Raw genomic sequence first — 17,284 nt, forward strand, 5'->3', positions numbered from 1 at the left:
ACAAAATCTAAAAAAGTGTTATATTGTGCAGACTCAACTCATTTGAAGTGTTTATATATGAAATATGTGCGTAAAGCTTTAAAAGTGATTAGAAAGAGGTGTAGGCCCATTGGCATGATTGGGCTTCCATCAACATCACGATAGCATGAAATGTAGGCGGCTTCTCCCTGCACCTCCAATGTTTCTCCCAACTCCATATATTTTTATAATTCCATAAATGTTAAGGTTTTTGTTATATGCGTGGCTTGTTTCTTTTGTAGTGATGTTGGTTTATTGAGGTTGTTGATGTTGGTGAAGGTTGAGATAAGTTCTTTGTTTTACACTATTTTGTTGTGTATTTTTTTTATTTTGTTTGTGAATATGAAATTATACAATCTGTAATACTTTCATGGTATAAAACACTAATAGTCAACCTTAGGGCTTAAATCTCAAAGCTAACACTATGGCAATAGATATCTACAGCAGAAAGGAACTTTCCATCATAAATCAATCTGATACAAGAAATCAATTTATACAAGATGTTTACTTCTAGAACTGACACCACAAAATTGACAAACGATACACCCAAAAAACATCAATGATTGTGGGGTCAAATAAATTAAGATAAATAAAAGCAAGATTTCCGGAATTTGCTATTATTTAACGAATATATGCTATCCTTGACAGTAATTTACATACTTTTGACATCCATTTTTGACGGAGGAAGTGTTCCAAAAACTTTATCCCATAGTGATGAAGTGATTCCAAAGCCTTTATCCTGGATCCGAAAGTGATGATTCAAGTGATATTTCTGCAGAAAAAACAAAAAAAATGTTTATTTAACTTGAAAAAACAAGATGATTATATCAAAGCAATGCATCTTGAAGCAATCGTCATCTTTTAACCTTGAGATTTCGGGGTACTTCAGTCTTTGGCTGACCATGGTGCAAGTAATAATGGGTGCAATCATACATTACATAACCCAATAAACCGCCACCAAATAAAGCAGGCGCTGTTGAAGGGGTTGCCATGAGCTTCACTACGTTCCAGAACTGGACACAGCATACAAAAACAATAACATCACTTCATGAAACCTTGAACCATATGGGCAGAAAATATGTTTAGCAACATTGAATATTGACATATCTGAAATTACTATCATAAAATAAAGTTATAAACGTCGCTGCACTATTAAAAGATATATTCAAACATAACGAAAATCCAATCAACATCTCTTGTATTTCCCTCTCATACCTGAAACAGTTTCACTTAATCTAATGTTTGTCTTATTGGTGATTTTCCATCAAAACTATTACATTCAATATGACATATAGCGTAACAGTAACAATATATAGAGATATACAGTTGTCTACAACTAATTCATCAATAGTATTTGACCAGTTTATACAAGAAAAAATCAATGTCACACTTAACTACTTAAAAGAGAGATTTAGATAGCATGGGAAACAAGAAAAAATATGAAAGGTACTCTTTTGGTCTTTTCAATTATGGGAAGCACGCATGACAAAATGTAAAACTTTGGCTGAAAATTTAAATCCCACAATTCCCTTCCAACCAAATAAGTATGGGAAAATGATTTAAATAGTATGTCAGAGAAGAGATACCGGCATCAATAATATAGCAGTTGCAGCAGGGGGGAAAACGAGTCTCAAGCCATCCATGGGGTGCTTATGGTGGCAGCCATGGAGTAGATAATGCAAGGTATTTCCCCTAAAGCAGCATTCAATACCCCCAAAATAAAAAGCAAATAAACTTTTAGTGTTATTCTAACAAAAAAAAATCAAAATAGATATAGTTAAACACAATTACAAGCAAAAATTAAAATGTTATTTCACACTAAGGAAAGGAAAGGCAAAGAAAGTGATCTAACCAGTAGGTCTTTGTTTTGATGTGAAAAAGAAAACGGTGCAATGAGTATTCAAGGAATGTCCAAACAAAAATGCCAGCAACCACCATTAGAGCCAAATGAGGACAACTGAGACCCATTAGTACTGAGCTATACACAAAGTAGCAAACAACTGGCAGCCAAATGACTGGTATTGCCCACCAGACTGTGCGCGTCAAGAACTGTTCCAAGTAGTAACAACTCAAGATCACATGAAAATTTTCAATACATTACCAGAACATAAATTTTAAATCCTGAACCGGAAGAGAATTGAAAGAGATATCATAATCACAATTGTTATAATTATAGTTATAGAAATATGTAGCAGATCTATCTAATAAAAAAATATAATATGGATTATAGATATATATATATTATGAGGAATACTTTTATTTCATCTGATTATATCTTTATCGTTAGAGAATACTAAATCATTTTTATTAATTATATAGATTTCGTTTTTTCACTACAAAGTAATTCATGTTGTCTCATAAACTCACAGTTTTAGCTCCATGTCTTTCCTATATAATTTAACAAAGTATCTAGAGCTAGGTTCAAAAATCGCGTTGGTTCAGTGGACCTATTGTCTGGAGAATTATTTTGTATTTTGCAAACCTTTCTTCAGGTGTCAGCGAGTTTTCCAACAAGTTTCACGCGACCACCATTTGCTCCAACGGACACAGGGTCGGGATCGCGTCATGCCTCTATCCAACGATCCACCAAACACAGGCATCTTGTCTCCTGTTCCACCGCAATTCCAACTGAAGCGTGATGGCACGTGTGACAACACCTGTGGCCTTCTGCCCAAGTCGCTCCTCCATGCACACTAAACACATGGTGGCTGCTCCATCAAAGTTCGTTTAGTGGTCTGATCTACTTTTCTCTCTTCTTAGGTTATTTTAGTATCTTTTTCCATACTCCAACGAAACAATGTCTTCCAGGCGCCCTCATCAACATCCAGAACAAATCCTCCCATTTTTTCTAATCTTAATGTTAGTATTGAGAAGATGAACAGGTTTAACTATTCAACTTGGGCCTCCACAAAATCATATTATGGTTAAGTGGGTTGGATTACGAATCTTATCTCGCTACAATATTGAATCCGTTCCAACAGAATAACAGGAAAAATGAATAAAGATTAATGCTCAATTATGTAATGTTATTAAATCCATTATTCACACCTCACTCATACCTATTCTCAATCTCCTTTTCTTGGACCTTCAGTCTTTGACTTTGGTACAACCGATCATATATCCAGTAACCACTCTCTTTTCTCCCCCTTTACTTCTACCGTATTTTTGCCATTTATAATTGTTGATGACAATGATTTCACAAACACAAACTTACAGTGTTGGTTGTACCCAACCCCTCACATTCCTTCTTGGTGACTCTCATTCTTTATGCCCCTAACTACTCCACTAATTACTGTCACTCGATTGATCCAATCTCATGACCTTTACCTTTACTAAAATAATGTACGATGCAGGATCACATATAGGCAGTATAATTAACATTAAATGTGAGTCACATGGCCTTCACTTGTTCTCTCCATCACCATCAGTATGTGCATTGACGGTATCTCTGATGAAGCACAATTATGATATCTCGAGTGGACAAAAGTGCAGAAGATGGTGTCAAGTTCATTTGACTAGTTTAAAGTATGTGTGATGTAGTTAGAAAAACATATTCGACAATATTTTCATTATAGTCATAATAAACAAGTTTCATCACTTCCTTTTTTTAGTTCACTTTGATATCTGGAGTCATTCCCGTACGGTTACTCCTTCTGATTTTAAATATGTTTACCTTTATTGATAATTACTCTATATGTACTTGGATTTGGTTAATGGAGAATCGATCAAAGTATTTCTACGATTCAATTTTTTTTAATGCAATCAAAACTCAATTTGGTATATCCTTCGTAGTGACAATGTCCGTGATTATCCATCTCACCAATTTCAGTTGTTCATGGCATCTAATGGTATTATTAATCAAATTTTGTCTTCTCATACTATTCAACAAAATGTAGTCAAACACAACACAAAACAAACATCTTATTGAAACTACTCGAATACTTCATAGTCATCTTCCTCACTGTTTTTGGTGGGATGTTGTCTATTACTGCATATTATCTCATTAACCGAAAATCATCTTTCCTTAATTATCAAGTATTTCACCATCCTTTTTCCTCATTCCTATCCATGTAGTTTTCCTCCACATGTTTTTGGTACATAACCTCACACCTAGTCAAGATAAAATTCTTAATTGGTTGTGTTCAAATGTGCCTTTATATGACATCATCATTCTCAAAAAAGGTATTCATGTTTCTCTCCTTATCTTAACCGATATTTAGTGTCTATCAACATCTCTTTCTTTGAGTATGTTCTATACTATACAAATGTTCCTTCTACTTATGACATATGTAATTACTTTCCCACAATATCGATCTTCCTTCATCACCACCAAAGAATACCTCGAGATGCTTCCCCGACACCTCTTCATGTGTATCAACATTGTTTACGACGTATTGAAATCTCACTACGGAACCAAACAATCTTCGATGGATAATGATATAGTGGAGGTCATGTCTGATCCTTCCTCAACACTGTCTCCCATACTGGGTCCGGTCTCCTCTGAAAATGAATGGGCTATTCCTATTAGAAAAAGCACACGATCTACCCATAGCCTTTCTTCCCACTATACAAACTTAGTTATCATCAACTTTCCACCATACATTTACTTGTTTGTTCTCATTATCTTCTATTCCTATTCATGAGTCTCCAAGTGAAGTATTGTGGCAACAAGATATGATTAATGATATAGGTGCCCTTCAAAGTAGTGGTAGTTGGGAGTTGATTCCTCTTCCAGTTGGCAAATCAATTGTTAGTGGTTGTAGATTCTTAAAACAAGAACTGATGGTAAAATTGATCGCTATTATACAATAAATGGTTTATGCTTAATGTCTCTCTCATTCCTATAGTTTCACAACAATCAATGTCGAAAAAACTATGAAAACAGCAATTGTCATGCTAGTAAATGTAGAGCATTAAGCATTAACAAAAGTAAAACATAACTCAAGTGATGGGAATGTTGAGGTGAATGAATGAGCTGAAAAGTAGACATAAAAGAAATGAAAAACAAGATTAAGAGTGGATAGTCACCAAGAAACTCAGATTAGCAACTACTCATAACAAGATGACTGAAACTCACCCGATAAAATTTAATCATGAAAGAAGAAAATCAATTGAAGATTCGTGACAAAAGGAACATGAAGTGGAAGATGGTCAAATTAAAAAGGAAGGGTAGCTAGGAGAAACAATTGAAAAGAACCTTGCTCTAAATTGTTTTACTACAACCTTGGTTTTAGATAAAGTCAATGGCATCAATTAGTCAATCTAGCCAAACTCTCTTTGTAAGGCCAGGCTTGGCTGTTGTAGTTTTGTCTGTAGTTAAGTGGCATACCTCCAGAATTTCATTTTCAAAGAAACGAGGGCCTTCCTTGCAAACAATGGGCTGGTGCACCCACTCTTCATAAGCTTCCCCAAGATGTCCCACCTTTAAAACATGGAGAATTCAGCAAGATTCAACAGGAGATTACTTGGTATACATAAACACAAACAGGGCCTATATGAAAACTGAAAACTAGTCGAAGACGGAGTATGGAGAACACGTTTGAAAGAAGACTAGAAGGGGTTTTGCCTTTACCTGGAAAACAAGGGCCTTGTTCAAATCAACTTCAAAGTTCTGCACAACCATCCTGGAACTGAGTTCAAAGACCAAAATGAAAAATGTTAAGACCTAAATGGGTGTAAGTTTAATGATAAAAAAACAACAACGTCGTGTATAAAACCATAACATGCACCGCTCACAACAGGTCATATGGGGTCAGGAAACTTCGTAAGTATTGATTTTTTTGCCTTCCTGACGACATTGATTTTAACCTTTATAGTAGGGAACAAGCTAGGAAGGCGAGTTGCCAAAAAGAACAAAGATACAATTCGTTTTTAATAGCCTTAATTGGTCACAGTCTTGTAGACTTATATTGCACAAAGGTTCTAGTTATCATTGCTTCAGGCCAAAGCTTGCGTGGTCGTTTCTCTAATGACTATTTCACGCTGCAAACTATCAACACAATGATAAGCCGCACCTTCTTTTATAAAATAAAAAAGACCCATACAACACCCCTATAGCTACCAGAAACGACCAGCGTCGTTTTCAGCCAACTAGGATCATGCAAAACAACGGAGCATCAACGTCAAAGAAAAAATAAGCAATAATTTCACATGCACAAATACAGCCAAGATTTATATTCTACGAACTAAAACAAGAAAAAACAAGAAGTAAAAAAAAGTAATAAACATTTTACATTCCCCAACAATTATCATTTCCCAAAATATACGCGGATAGCCGTAGAACAAAGGCAAATTTCCAAAACTGCCACGTTTTGTACAATACAAAGCGGAATTGAACAATAATCAGCAGACATTAACAATGCCAACAAATTAACATGTATCTACGAAAGTATGAATCCAATTGAGTAGCAAATTCAAGCGACGGAAACCTCAAAAGGCATTATAAACATAACCAAGCACACTTGAAATTCATATCTAGCAAATAGCACACGATAACTCTAAAAATACGCATTTACTTAGCAATGCTGAAACGAAACCATTAAATCAACTCCAGATCCAGAAACCAACGTGAATCGAGAAAACAAACCTAGAAGCAGAAGACAATGCGGTGAGATCGGAATCGAACCTAACCGGAGAGGAACGCTGTATGCACGCAGCACCGCAACGTACCCTTCTCCACGTAGAGCAATGGAAAGGGCTAGGGAAGGAGAAGAAGGCGCGTTGTGTTATTACGAGTTTAGGAAGTGTGCGAGAGGGAATCTTAACCGTTCATTTTCAAAGGCATCAACGAATATCTCTCTTCGCGTTGGATTCTAGCTCGTCACAGCCTGGCACTGTGGCAGGATCACCTGCGGGCAGGCTCACCACAGGATTAAACAGTTGTACTGTATTTGGATGACATGGCGATTTTCTATTGGAGTCAAGGAATACGAATTTGAGACTAAAGTGCACCGATTCGGATTTAAATCCCTGCAGTCATTCACTGAACTTCATGCAATGCAATTATAGATCGACGGTGGATAATTTTTAAATGTAAATCTCATTTTTTGTTTTAATATTAAACATTAAAGTTTGAAGTGGTTAACATTTGTGCGGTTTAAAATGTAACTGTAGAATATCTTAGTCTGTTTCGAAGACGTTATTGGTCTTTTTGGTGGGACCAGTCGAATCTCGACACGTTAATGTGATAGCGTGACATATTTCGAAGTTGCTTGCAACTAGTTCGGAATAAAAACCTTTTCTACAGATTCGCAAAACTTAATAATAATGTTGGGTAAATTAAATTCTAGTTTCTATGCTTTTCTTTATTCTTATTATTAAATTTATATTTTCAAAATTATATGTCTATGTCTATTTTCAAAATTATAAACAAATTTTTGAAAAGTTCTTAAAAAATAATACAAACATTTAAAATTGAGAATATGTGAGTAACAGTATTTAAAATGTTTAAAACACGTTAAATGGCTAATAAATGTTAAAAACTAATAAGAGAAGTAGGTGGCATTGAAAGTTAGATAGACAAAAATAGAATAAGAGATTGAATGGCACTTGAATAAATTAAAATATTACATAATATGGGTATGTTTTTAATATAAGTTTCTTTTCATATAGTTTCTCTTATAGGCAAATTACAACATTTAGTATTTGTCTTCTATTTAGTTTAGTTCTATATTTACAATTGAAAATTCACAAAGTTTTACACAACATAACCAAAAGTTATTCAACTATTATATCATTGATGTAAAATCATCTCTCAAGTAAAAAAATAACTACCAATACATTTCCCGTTTAGAAATAATAATGTTTAAATATAGGATTGGATATTAAATTTAATAGTTTAACATTCAAAACATTTTTAAAATAAAATATAAAGAAAAGATAATTTATTCATAATCTTAGTATTACAAATTAAACGAATAACTAAGTAAAAATAGAAGTAAAAAATACAAAAAAAAATCATTAAAGGGCTAGTTAGATTTTTTGGACACAAATCATTCCTTAACAAATAGATATTTTATATAAACAACAATTATTTTTTAAAAAATATTATAAATTTGAAGACGTTATTTATTTAAATTGGTTTAATAAAAAAAATGAGAGACAAAAGAATAAGATGATGTTACGGAGTAAGTTCAAAATATGAGATTTACTAATGTCTGACTTGAATGTGCTTGATTTGTGCTGCGTTTACTGCTAGGACTAATGTTTTGTAGATGCTTCGGAATCGATGGAATACTTGTCTTAATTACTGTGAGAAAGTCAGGTTTAAGGTTACTCATATTTTTCGTTAAGGAAATGTGTTTGTTGATAAGTTGGCTAATTTAATAAATTTTTTTATAAAGAACTATTTCATTGGTATAATATGTTTTTACTTAGTTTGTTATTAGAATTTTTTATGAATATGTATAGATTACTCATTTATCGTGTGCGCTTATATAGAGAGATTATTGTCTTCTCTAAATACATAAAAGATGACGTTTCCTGCGATAAAGGACACAAACTCAATTTGGATTAAAAAATTTGGAATTCTAAAAATCTAATACACTTGTGAATCGACTCAACATGTTAAAATTAAAGTGTGTCAATTCTTTCTTTATGTGTTAGATTATTAGGAAGCATAGATTTGATTCCTTATCTATAAATTATGATGTGCCACTTGTTAATTGTGTAAAGAGACCATTATTATGAAGGAATATCAACTTAATTAAAACAAGACTTGTTTTATATGATATATCTTGCTAAAAAATAAAAATATTTGTTTATTATGTGTGTTGCATGTATTCCTAATGTTTTTTTTTATAAAAACTTTTTTTTTTTTTGACTTCTTAAGTAGTACACATTAAAAACACATATTTCATTTATCTATACTATATATAATATTTGTTATATTCAATTAAATTTCAAGCTCATTTGACTTATGAACCTCTTCAATTACATCCTTCAACTCTAGACTTTAAAATTTGTCAGCTCTTTCAAAACTATATAAACAAGTGTTTGTTCTTCTAGGTATCTAGAAGCATTAAAATTAAGTCTTGATGTGCAGTTTTTATGGTGTTATAACTTTTACAAGACAGGGTCTTCAAGGATGAAGGTTCAATTTCTGTTTTTATTTGTGAATTCTTAATTTAAACGAATTTGACAAAAAGTAACATTGAAGGTGAAGGTTCCTTACGTGTTGATGTTCCTTAACTTTTTAATGACTTTTTTTTCAATTTTTAAAATGATTTAAACAATTGTATCGGTAACACTAGTTATAACAAATTCAGTTCTAAATTACACTATAAAAGAAGCACCCCACTAAAAGAATTACATATTGTAAAATTTAAAATTATAGTTTTGACTTTTGAGATGTAGGAAAAAAATAAAATGGAGACTATATATGGTCTAAGTACACTTCGTCTTCTCAAAACATGTTTATTATTAAGTTTGGGATCCATTTTGTTTCTTTCATATTGGTTTTAAGTTTTGGCTTGATATCATGTGTTGCATGTTTCGAAAGGATTTGTTTTAGTTGGTATGGTAAAAAATGTCAATTATAAATTACAAATTAAAATTTAAGAGTTTTAAACTTTCACAACCCACTTTCCAACATTTGTTATTGTGTCATCTTTTGGGATCAAATTAGAAAAGAAATGAAGTTAGAATATTAGATAGTTTATTTTAATTTGAAAACCAAAACACATAAGAGTGTTCCAATACAAATGCATTATATGAACTTTTCAAGAGATTTTATTTTACTCTCACTATCATATTATGTTAATTTTAAGATCATTTTACAAACCTTGCTTGAATGATGAGATTTCATAAGATTTATATTTTTATAACTATTTTATTTTATTTTCTTACAACTTATAGAATTAATATAGCTACATATTTAAATAATATTTTTATTCCTACGGCTTATATTTTCCTATTCTCATGCTTCTATATGAACCTTCTGTTTATAAAATCTAAACCTCAAATTCAATATGGTATCTAAGAACAAACACTGGAAATGGTTTATTGGTAAAAGAATATTTCAGAAAAAAAAATAGAAAACAAAAATTTAAGAGAGTAACTCTAGAAGATTAAAATAATTATTTTTAATTTAAAAGCTTGAAATAAAGTGACCTGAATGTCAGATATTAAAATAATAATGATAATTCAAAACCTACTCTTTACCGAATTTATTTGTGAAAAGCATAATTAAAATTGTGTGTTTTTTAATACGTACCTCAATTAATATTTTAACAGCGGTGTTATGTTATTTGATGCATTTCTTCTCACTTTATTCATCAAAATAAATTATTTGCGCGTTTTATGCACTTTTTTTGGTTATTTGATGTATTTCTTACTAATTTGTTATTTGATGTAATTCTTTAGTCTATTTTTTATTTTACATGGAATCAAGTGAATAATGTTCTATAATTACTTTCATTTAAAACAAGTTGAATTACCTACATCGAAAATATATTTTAAAAAAAATGTATATAGAGAATAATAGCTACGTATATATATATATATATATATATATATTTTATAATTTACTAAAATGGTAGACTAGGTTCAGTAATTAAGTTAAACATAATTTCTTTCTAGCATAAGATTCGCTTAACAATAGACTGCTTATTATATGATTTAGTTCTAAGTAAATGGGCTGGAATTTTGCAAGCGGCCCATAATAAGTTTCCTTTAAGTCGGGGCTATGCATTCTGCACCCTATAAATTTAAACTGCACCAACATAATTTTTTTAAAATTTGTATTTTAATTTGCATGATTAAAATATATTTTAATTTTATATTTTAAATTGTATATCTTCAAATATATATTTTTTATTTTTAAATGTATATCCAAATATATATATATATATATATATTCAAAAAATGAGTTACAATCTAAAAATATATTATTATCTTAATAAAAAATATATATTTAATATCGAAAAATACATACTAAAATATTTAATTATAAATGTATTAATATATTTTGGATTGTACATTAAAAAAATATATTAAATAATATAATTCAGAATATATTAATATATTTTAAAAATATTTTTTTAAATAGATAAATACATGTCTAAGCTATTCAAGATACTTAAGCTATTCAAAATATAATCATAAGATAAGTTTTTGTTATTTAACTGCTCAATGATAATAAGGTTTAAAAACATAAGAGTGATGAAGGTAACATTCTTTAATTTGTGAAAATATGACCTATCCAATGAAGAAAAAGTGTAAGAAAACATAGGTTTAAAGAATTTTAATTTCTAGTGGTTTTGGACATCTTACAACGAATAGAGTTTACAATATTTTATAGTATATAAATGGGTGCAAATCCCATTTTATAAATAGATTTTATAATATTGAGTTAGACTTAAATTTACTTTTTAATATAATATTAGTATCATTCAAATCTTAGTCTATTGAGAGTTTGTTGACCTTATCAGATCATCCATTATTGGATCATTCATAATATATAGTCTTAAATACGAGTTGACAAAAATTGTTTAAAAGTATTAAAATACTAAAATCATACATAATTTAAATTAAAAAAAAATGCAATTTTGTGTGACATTCTTATGTTAAAACCTTCCCGAGCTTCACATTTCCGTTGGAGACAAACAGTGTACATTAAAATCTTTTATAGGTGCTTAAAATTAGTTCTACTTGAAATAATTAAATTTTTAAAACTTATTAACTTAGTTTAGGAGTAGGACAGATAAGCCCATCTATTTTTTATTTATTTATTAGGTTAATTTTTATTTTTTTTGCATTTCAAATTAAACACAATATTATAAATTTTTAAAAATTACACACAATAAAAAAAATTGTAAAAAAATCGTTATAACACAATACTTTATCAAGAAATAAAAAAAATTGAAAAGTAAATAATAATGGATTTGATTAGGCCTCATTAGATTAACACATTTAAATAAAATGACTTGTTGAAATAAATAAAAAATATTTAACTTATAAAGAATAAATAGAAGACTAAAATATTTAATCAAAATATAATTATTTAAAAAAATCTATAATAATAATATATTTTAAAAAATATAATTTTATTTATATAATTTATATTTACCAAGTAGTTCATAAATTAGGTTATAAAATATTTGTAATCCAATAAAGTAATTTATTAAACCCTAAAGCAAATTTTGTTGAGAAAAGCAGAAAAGCTTATCTACTTAGGATAAAACAATAAGGATATTTGAGGGGAGAATATGTTAGTATTGAAGTGGAAGTTGTGATTGTTTCCATTGCAAAGAGTGGAAGTGGGTAGTTTGAGAAAAACATGCACCACAATTGTTGTCCATCAACAATGCACTTCACTTATTGGAGGCCTTATCTTCTTCAATAAATATACCCAACTCAAGAGGCAATTCAGCTATCTATCTTCACGAGAATCACCTACTCCTAAACTTATTCACCAGGATCCATGTTCTTTCATTTCTTCCTCTCACATAAAGTTTTATGTCCTCTTTATTTCGTTTCTATGTACCATTAATCTTCCCCTTTTCAACACTAAATGGAGACCCAATTGCTTCTTAAAACAACCACTTTTCCGCTTTCAAATAAAAAACAAACCAACCACCTCCTTTTTATCAATTCAAAATTTAGATCCCCTCCCATCCTCCCCACTGCCCGGATACCTTCTTTATTATCAATAACAAAAGGTCTCATAGTGATTATTATTATAGTAATAATTGTTCATACTTGAAAATAAACTAGATATCTTGAGATGAAAATGGTGATTTGTGAAAATTTATTGTGGAGTTTGTTGAATATGATGAGGGAAGATATAATTGCACGAGATTTCCAATATTTAAGTTAATTAATGATAAAAGAAATTATAAATATATAAGTGAAAGTAAAAATTAAGTGAGTATGAGAATTGAGAAAGTACTCGTGAAATTATTTATATTTATAGATTTTTTTGGGTATGGATTGAAGTATTCAAAAGATATTTAAAATAAACAAAAGATACTATTGATGATTAAATATTTTTCATTTAATAAATTACTTCAATATACATATTCAAGTTATACGATTGTATCTGATTTGATTGAATTTTATATTATTTTGCATATATTCGTATATGTTGGATATTGGTATATCACTACAACAAGAAAATCATTAAATAGTAATTAAATTTAGAGACAAAAAATAATTAATTACTATATTAACTAAATTATATACTATTTTAGAGACTAAAAAATTATTAATATCTAAAATGGTTTATATTATTAATAAAAATTTATAAAATAATTTTTAAATTGATATATAAAGTAGCTATCTTAAAAAAAAACAACATTGCAAAATTTTATTCAAGAAATATTTGTTGAGATGAACTAACATAATTCATTTAATTTTATTTAAGTATAAAATATCTATTTAAAACGTACTTATAAAATTTATTAAAAAAATATGAATACATAAATATATTTAGCACTATATAATAAGAAATAATAATTTGAATTCTTAATTATATTTATTATTAGTAGAATTCTTACGAAAGTTAAAATTTTATAAAAGAACGGAGAAGATGTGGCACAAAAGGACCACAAATAAAATGTTTTAAGTATAATTTAATGTGAAAATTGGAGAAGGAGAGAAAGTTGAAGCATATATTTGTATCTAATATAGGTTGTGACAGTCACTTTATGTCTCCAAAAGTGAATGTTATTGTCATCAAAACAAACAATTGCTATTAAGTGTTTCTGGGCATGCCATAAAGTGCATATGCCTTAATATAAAAAAAAAAACTCAAATCACTAATTACTTCAGAAGTGTTGCTGCTGCCTCGCTAAATCCAAGAACCCCACTTTCCTTTCAATAACGTTTTTTTTTTTCATTTTTATTTTTTCCAATCAAAAATAAAAAAAACGTTTTTTCTCTCCCTCCTTACCCAATCTCCATAACTAAAGATGTTGATATAACATCTAGAAATAAAAACAAACCAAGAGATTTTTCTGAGCTGTTTTAAAGCTAATTTTTTAGCATTTTTTAGATTATGACACGTACTAAAGTAAAGCAGTCAATTTTTTTTTTATTTTAAATTTTCAATGTTAGAGAATATAATGAACATTTATTTTGGTAACGTAAAAAAATAATTTTGATCCAAGGATTTATAAGACATTATTATCCTGGTACCCCCAAATATTATTTTTTAAATAACGGTCAAGTAATTTTTTATTTCTACTATAATGTAAATTAATTTTTGTTATTGAGAATCTGTTTACCAAGTCAAATAGATAGTTACACATAATGTCACGGGATACATAGTAAACAAGAAGCTACAAATTTACAACAGTTAAAAAACATGCTAAAATAATAATAAAGTTAATCGAAAAATGGCATCTCACGAAAGGTGGAGACTAATTTGCATAATGGGAAAAAAATACAAATATTATTTGAGTTGAGGACACTTTCACAAATGTAGGAATCACATTGTCCTTATTTCCCAATCTGGAAGATAAGCAACATTCCTTATTACGGAATTTGAAAGGAATAAGGTAACTAGATTCATTCCTTCCAATCGGCATCGTTTGTTTTTATTTTCAAATTTTATTACATCTTCTAACATCAAAAAATTTGTAGTCCTTACCATTTCATCTTCTATCTTCTATACACAACCTATTTTTAGGTTCTTATGGAAGAACATATTCTTCAGTCTCCCACGTAATCTCCATCTTAAGAACAACACATCACAAATCCTGTAATATTCTGTTTGTCATGTACTTCAACGTGTCAATCAAATGAACCCTAGCAAAATCTGCTGAATAAAAATATTATTCTTAGATCACAAGTTACATTCATTCCTATCTACATCTTCTAACATCTAAACAATCCTTCTCTTTGTCATCTTCAACCATCAACGTTTAACAACTGAACAAAACATACATGACACAAGTCGAGTAACAGAGAATATTAGCACACATAAGAACAACAAATCAATTCACATCACCACAGTCACAATAGACAAACAAAAAGAATGTAACTTGTTTGATTAGTATCTATCTATACATTTACATTTCAGAGTACAACGCATGAAGTTGGATTCCCAACAAATGGTTGGAGTTCCTTTCCCGGGAATGATCTCTCCTCACTGTTTTAAACTAACATGATGAATCTTTACCATCTAAGTATGATCTAGAAATAAAGTGGAAAAAATAAATAAAAACTTGTTTCCCCAAAATCCCCATCAAGAGTTTGAAACAGAACACTTTTTCGGAGACACATTGGGTGATCTCCATAATGTTCTAACTATTTTCATGGTGCAACACCATGTCATTGAAAGTATCAAAGCCGGGAAACGACCCAGAAGAAGCCCAACAAGGGCAATCATAACCAGAACCATGGAAGAACCTGAATTCCCAACCCTAGATACTCTCTTCGCGTTGTAGGAACAAGTGATGCCACAATCAACCTCATCTTGTTCAGTATCCTTGTTCTTATCCTCCTCTTCAACTTCTAACACGGGTAACTTATCTTCTTCCACAGCACTCGAAAATTCACTACCCGACTCATCATCAATTTCCTTATTCCCCTTATCCTTTTTCTCTTTCCCAGGGCCACGAAACTTCTTAGGCACAAGCATCTTCATCATCCTCGACCCAAACCTACCACTTCTACTCCGTTTAATCTTGTATTCAGAAACTTCTTCAAGAACATGTGAAGAACAATCCTCGATCACTTCTGACGCCACGTCACCACTGATAGAACGCATTTCACGACAAACCCCCACGTCGCTCACAACCTCAATTTCATCAATTAAAAAATTCTCCGAAAAGGTCAATTGAGTCAAGTCAGTGAATCCACTCCCCCGAACACGCTCCTTCTTCAGAACCCGAACCTTCTGGAACCACGATTCCACAACGGAACCCGAAACGACGCGTCGCCCGGCGATTTCGAGAAGCAGAAGCGCGAACGTCGACACGGTGATTCCGACGGTGAGCCTCTTCACGCTAGCGACCACAATTAGTACAATCAGAATCTTCACAACTAAAATAACGTTCACAGAGCACTCCGCGACCTGATCCGAAACCGAAGCGACGACGTTCTGTTCAATCCGAGGGTTTGGGACACAAGGATAGGGTTGTGGCGGCGGAGAGTTGGCCGGAGAGGTAGGTGGCGGCGGCGGATCGGGGACGTTGGGCGGTGGCGGTTTTTTCGAGCGGTGTTTTTTAAAACGGCTTCGGTTTTTGACGAAGAGGTCGATTAGGGAAGTGGGGAAGCCGGTCTCGACGACGAGGGAGCCGCCGCGTTTTGGCGATTGGAGATCCGCGACGATTTGGGAGATTCGAGGAACACGGTTCTTCTTCCACGGAAACGGCATGGTGGTTCTGAGAGAGCAGTGAAACGCAACGGAACAGAAGAGTGGGTTTAGTTTAGGTTAGGAATAATGATGGAGCATTGTTATTATAAGATTGAAGTTGCAAGAAAAGGAGAAATTGAAGAAGGAGACAAGGAAGCGGTTCCCACGGAGTGAGAGAAAGAAAAGAAACAAACACGGCGAAGGCGCGTGAGTGAATGAGTGCGTCTCAATGGATCAATCCATTGTTTAAAAAGAAGGTTGTTGTGAGTTGAAAACTCGCGACTCCAGAATGCGACCTCTTTGATGAGAGAACACTGTTGCCGTGTCCTAACCAAAATTTCCTTTTTCTTTTTCCTTTTTTATTTCATTCATACATTTCGAAATTTGGAATCTATCTATTTCCTCATATTTTCTACCTTTTAACCTAAATATTCTCCTCAATTTCTGTCGGTACCAGTTTTTACCATTAACGCTTCAATAACTTCTTTTACACTACTAAATTATTATTTTTATTTTTTAGTTTTCAGTAAATTAATTAAATTATCTTTATTTTCAGATAACGCCATTCCTTTAACTTAAGTTCTTGAAATTATTATTATTATTGGTTTCAAAATTAAAGTCAAGCTTCTAACGTGTAAACTTAACTTTAATAGATATCGGGTGTTTTAATTATTACTTTACATTACGCGTTTTTGTTCTTGAAAACAAACAACACGATTAGTATTTGTATTTTTTTTAATTAGTTTCTTCTGCTCACCGATGGTTTTTATATTCTAGTGAAGGAGAATATGTATGTGTTTGTGGATTGCTGATTCTTTCTCCTTTTTTTTTATGTATTTTATATTTTTTTAGGAGAAGGTGGGTTGGTTTTTGGTTTGGTGAAATAGTAAGAGGAAACCGATAGTGAAGATTAAGTGGTTCGGTTTCATTCAAATCGTGAGAAAGTACTTTGGTTTGAACACTGGT

The 17,284-nt window shown here is 31.1% G+C and overlaps 2 protein-coding genes across 4 annotated transcripts; both read right to left on the reverse strand.

The window, feature by feature from the left end:
- Positions 1-457: 457 nt before the first annotated feature.
- LOC137832009 (dihydroceramide fatty acyl 2-hydroxylase FAH1) lies at positions 458-6,779 on the reverse strand. 3 transcript variants are annotated; one of them, XM_068639957.1, is made up of 7 exons: positions 6,605-6,779; positions 5,591-5,648; positions 5,348-5,440; positions 1,871-2,067; positions 1,605-1,710; positions 885-1,031; positions 458-790 (listed from the first exon to the last, which is right to left on the reverse strand). In XM_068639957.1, the coding sequence occupies exons 2-7, from the start codon at positions 5,639-5,641 to the stop codon at positions 671-673; spliced, it is 714 nt and encodes a 237-aa protein (XP_068496058.1). In that variant the 5' UTR covers positions 5,642-5,648; positions 6,605-6,779; the 3' UTR covers positions 458-670. The 3 variants fall into 3 exon arrangements, with proteins under 3 accessions (XP_068496058.1, XP_068496057.1, XP_090159412.1); XM_068639956.1 differs by having other exon boundaries at positions 6,644-6,775; XM_090303286.1 differs by lacking the exon at positions 6,605-6,779 and adding an exon at positions 5,803-6,043.
- Positions 6,780-14,981: 8,202 nt separating this feature from the next.
- LOC137832008 (ethylene-responsive nuclear protein / ethylene-regulated nuclear protein (ERT2)) lies at positions 14,982-16,684 on the reverse strand. Its single transcript, XM_068639955.2, has one exon. It carries the CDS (start codon positions 16,337-16,339, stop codon positions 15,206-15,208), a length of 1,134 nt encoding a protein of 377 aa, XP_068496056.1. The 5' UTR covers positions 16,340-16,684; the 3' UTR covers positions 14,982-15,205.
- Positions 16,685-17,284: the final 600 nt, after the last annotated feature.

Source organism: Phaseolus vulgaris, chromosome 6, assembly GCF_051622355.1.
Source record: "Phaseolus vulgaris cultivar YP4 chromosome 6, ASM5162235v1, whole genome shotgun sequence".
NCBI lineage: Eukaryota > Viridiplantae > Streptophyta > Magnoliopsida > Fabales > Fabaceae > Phaseolus > Phaseolus vulgaris.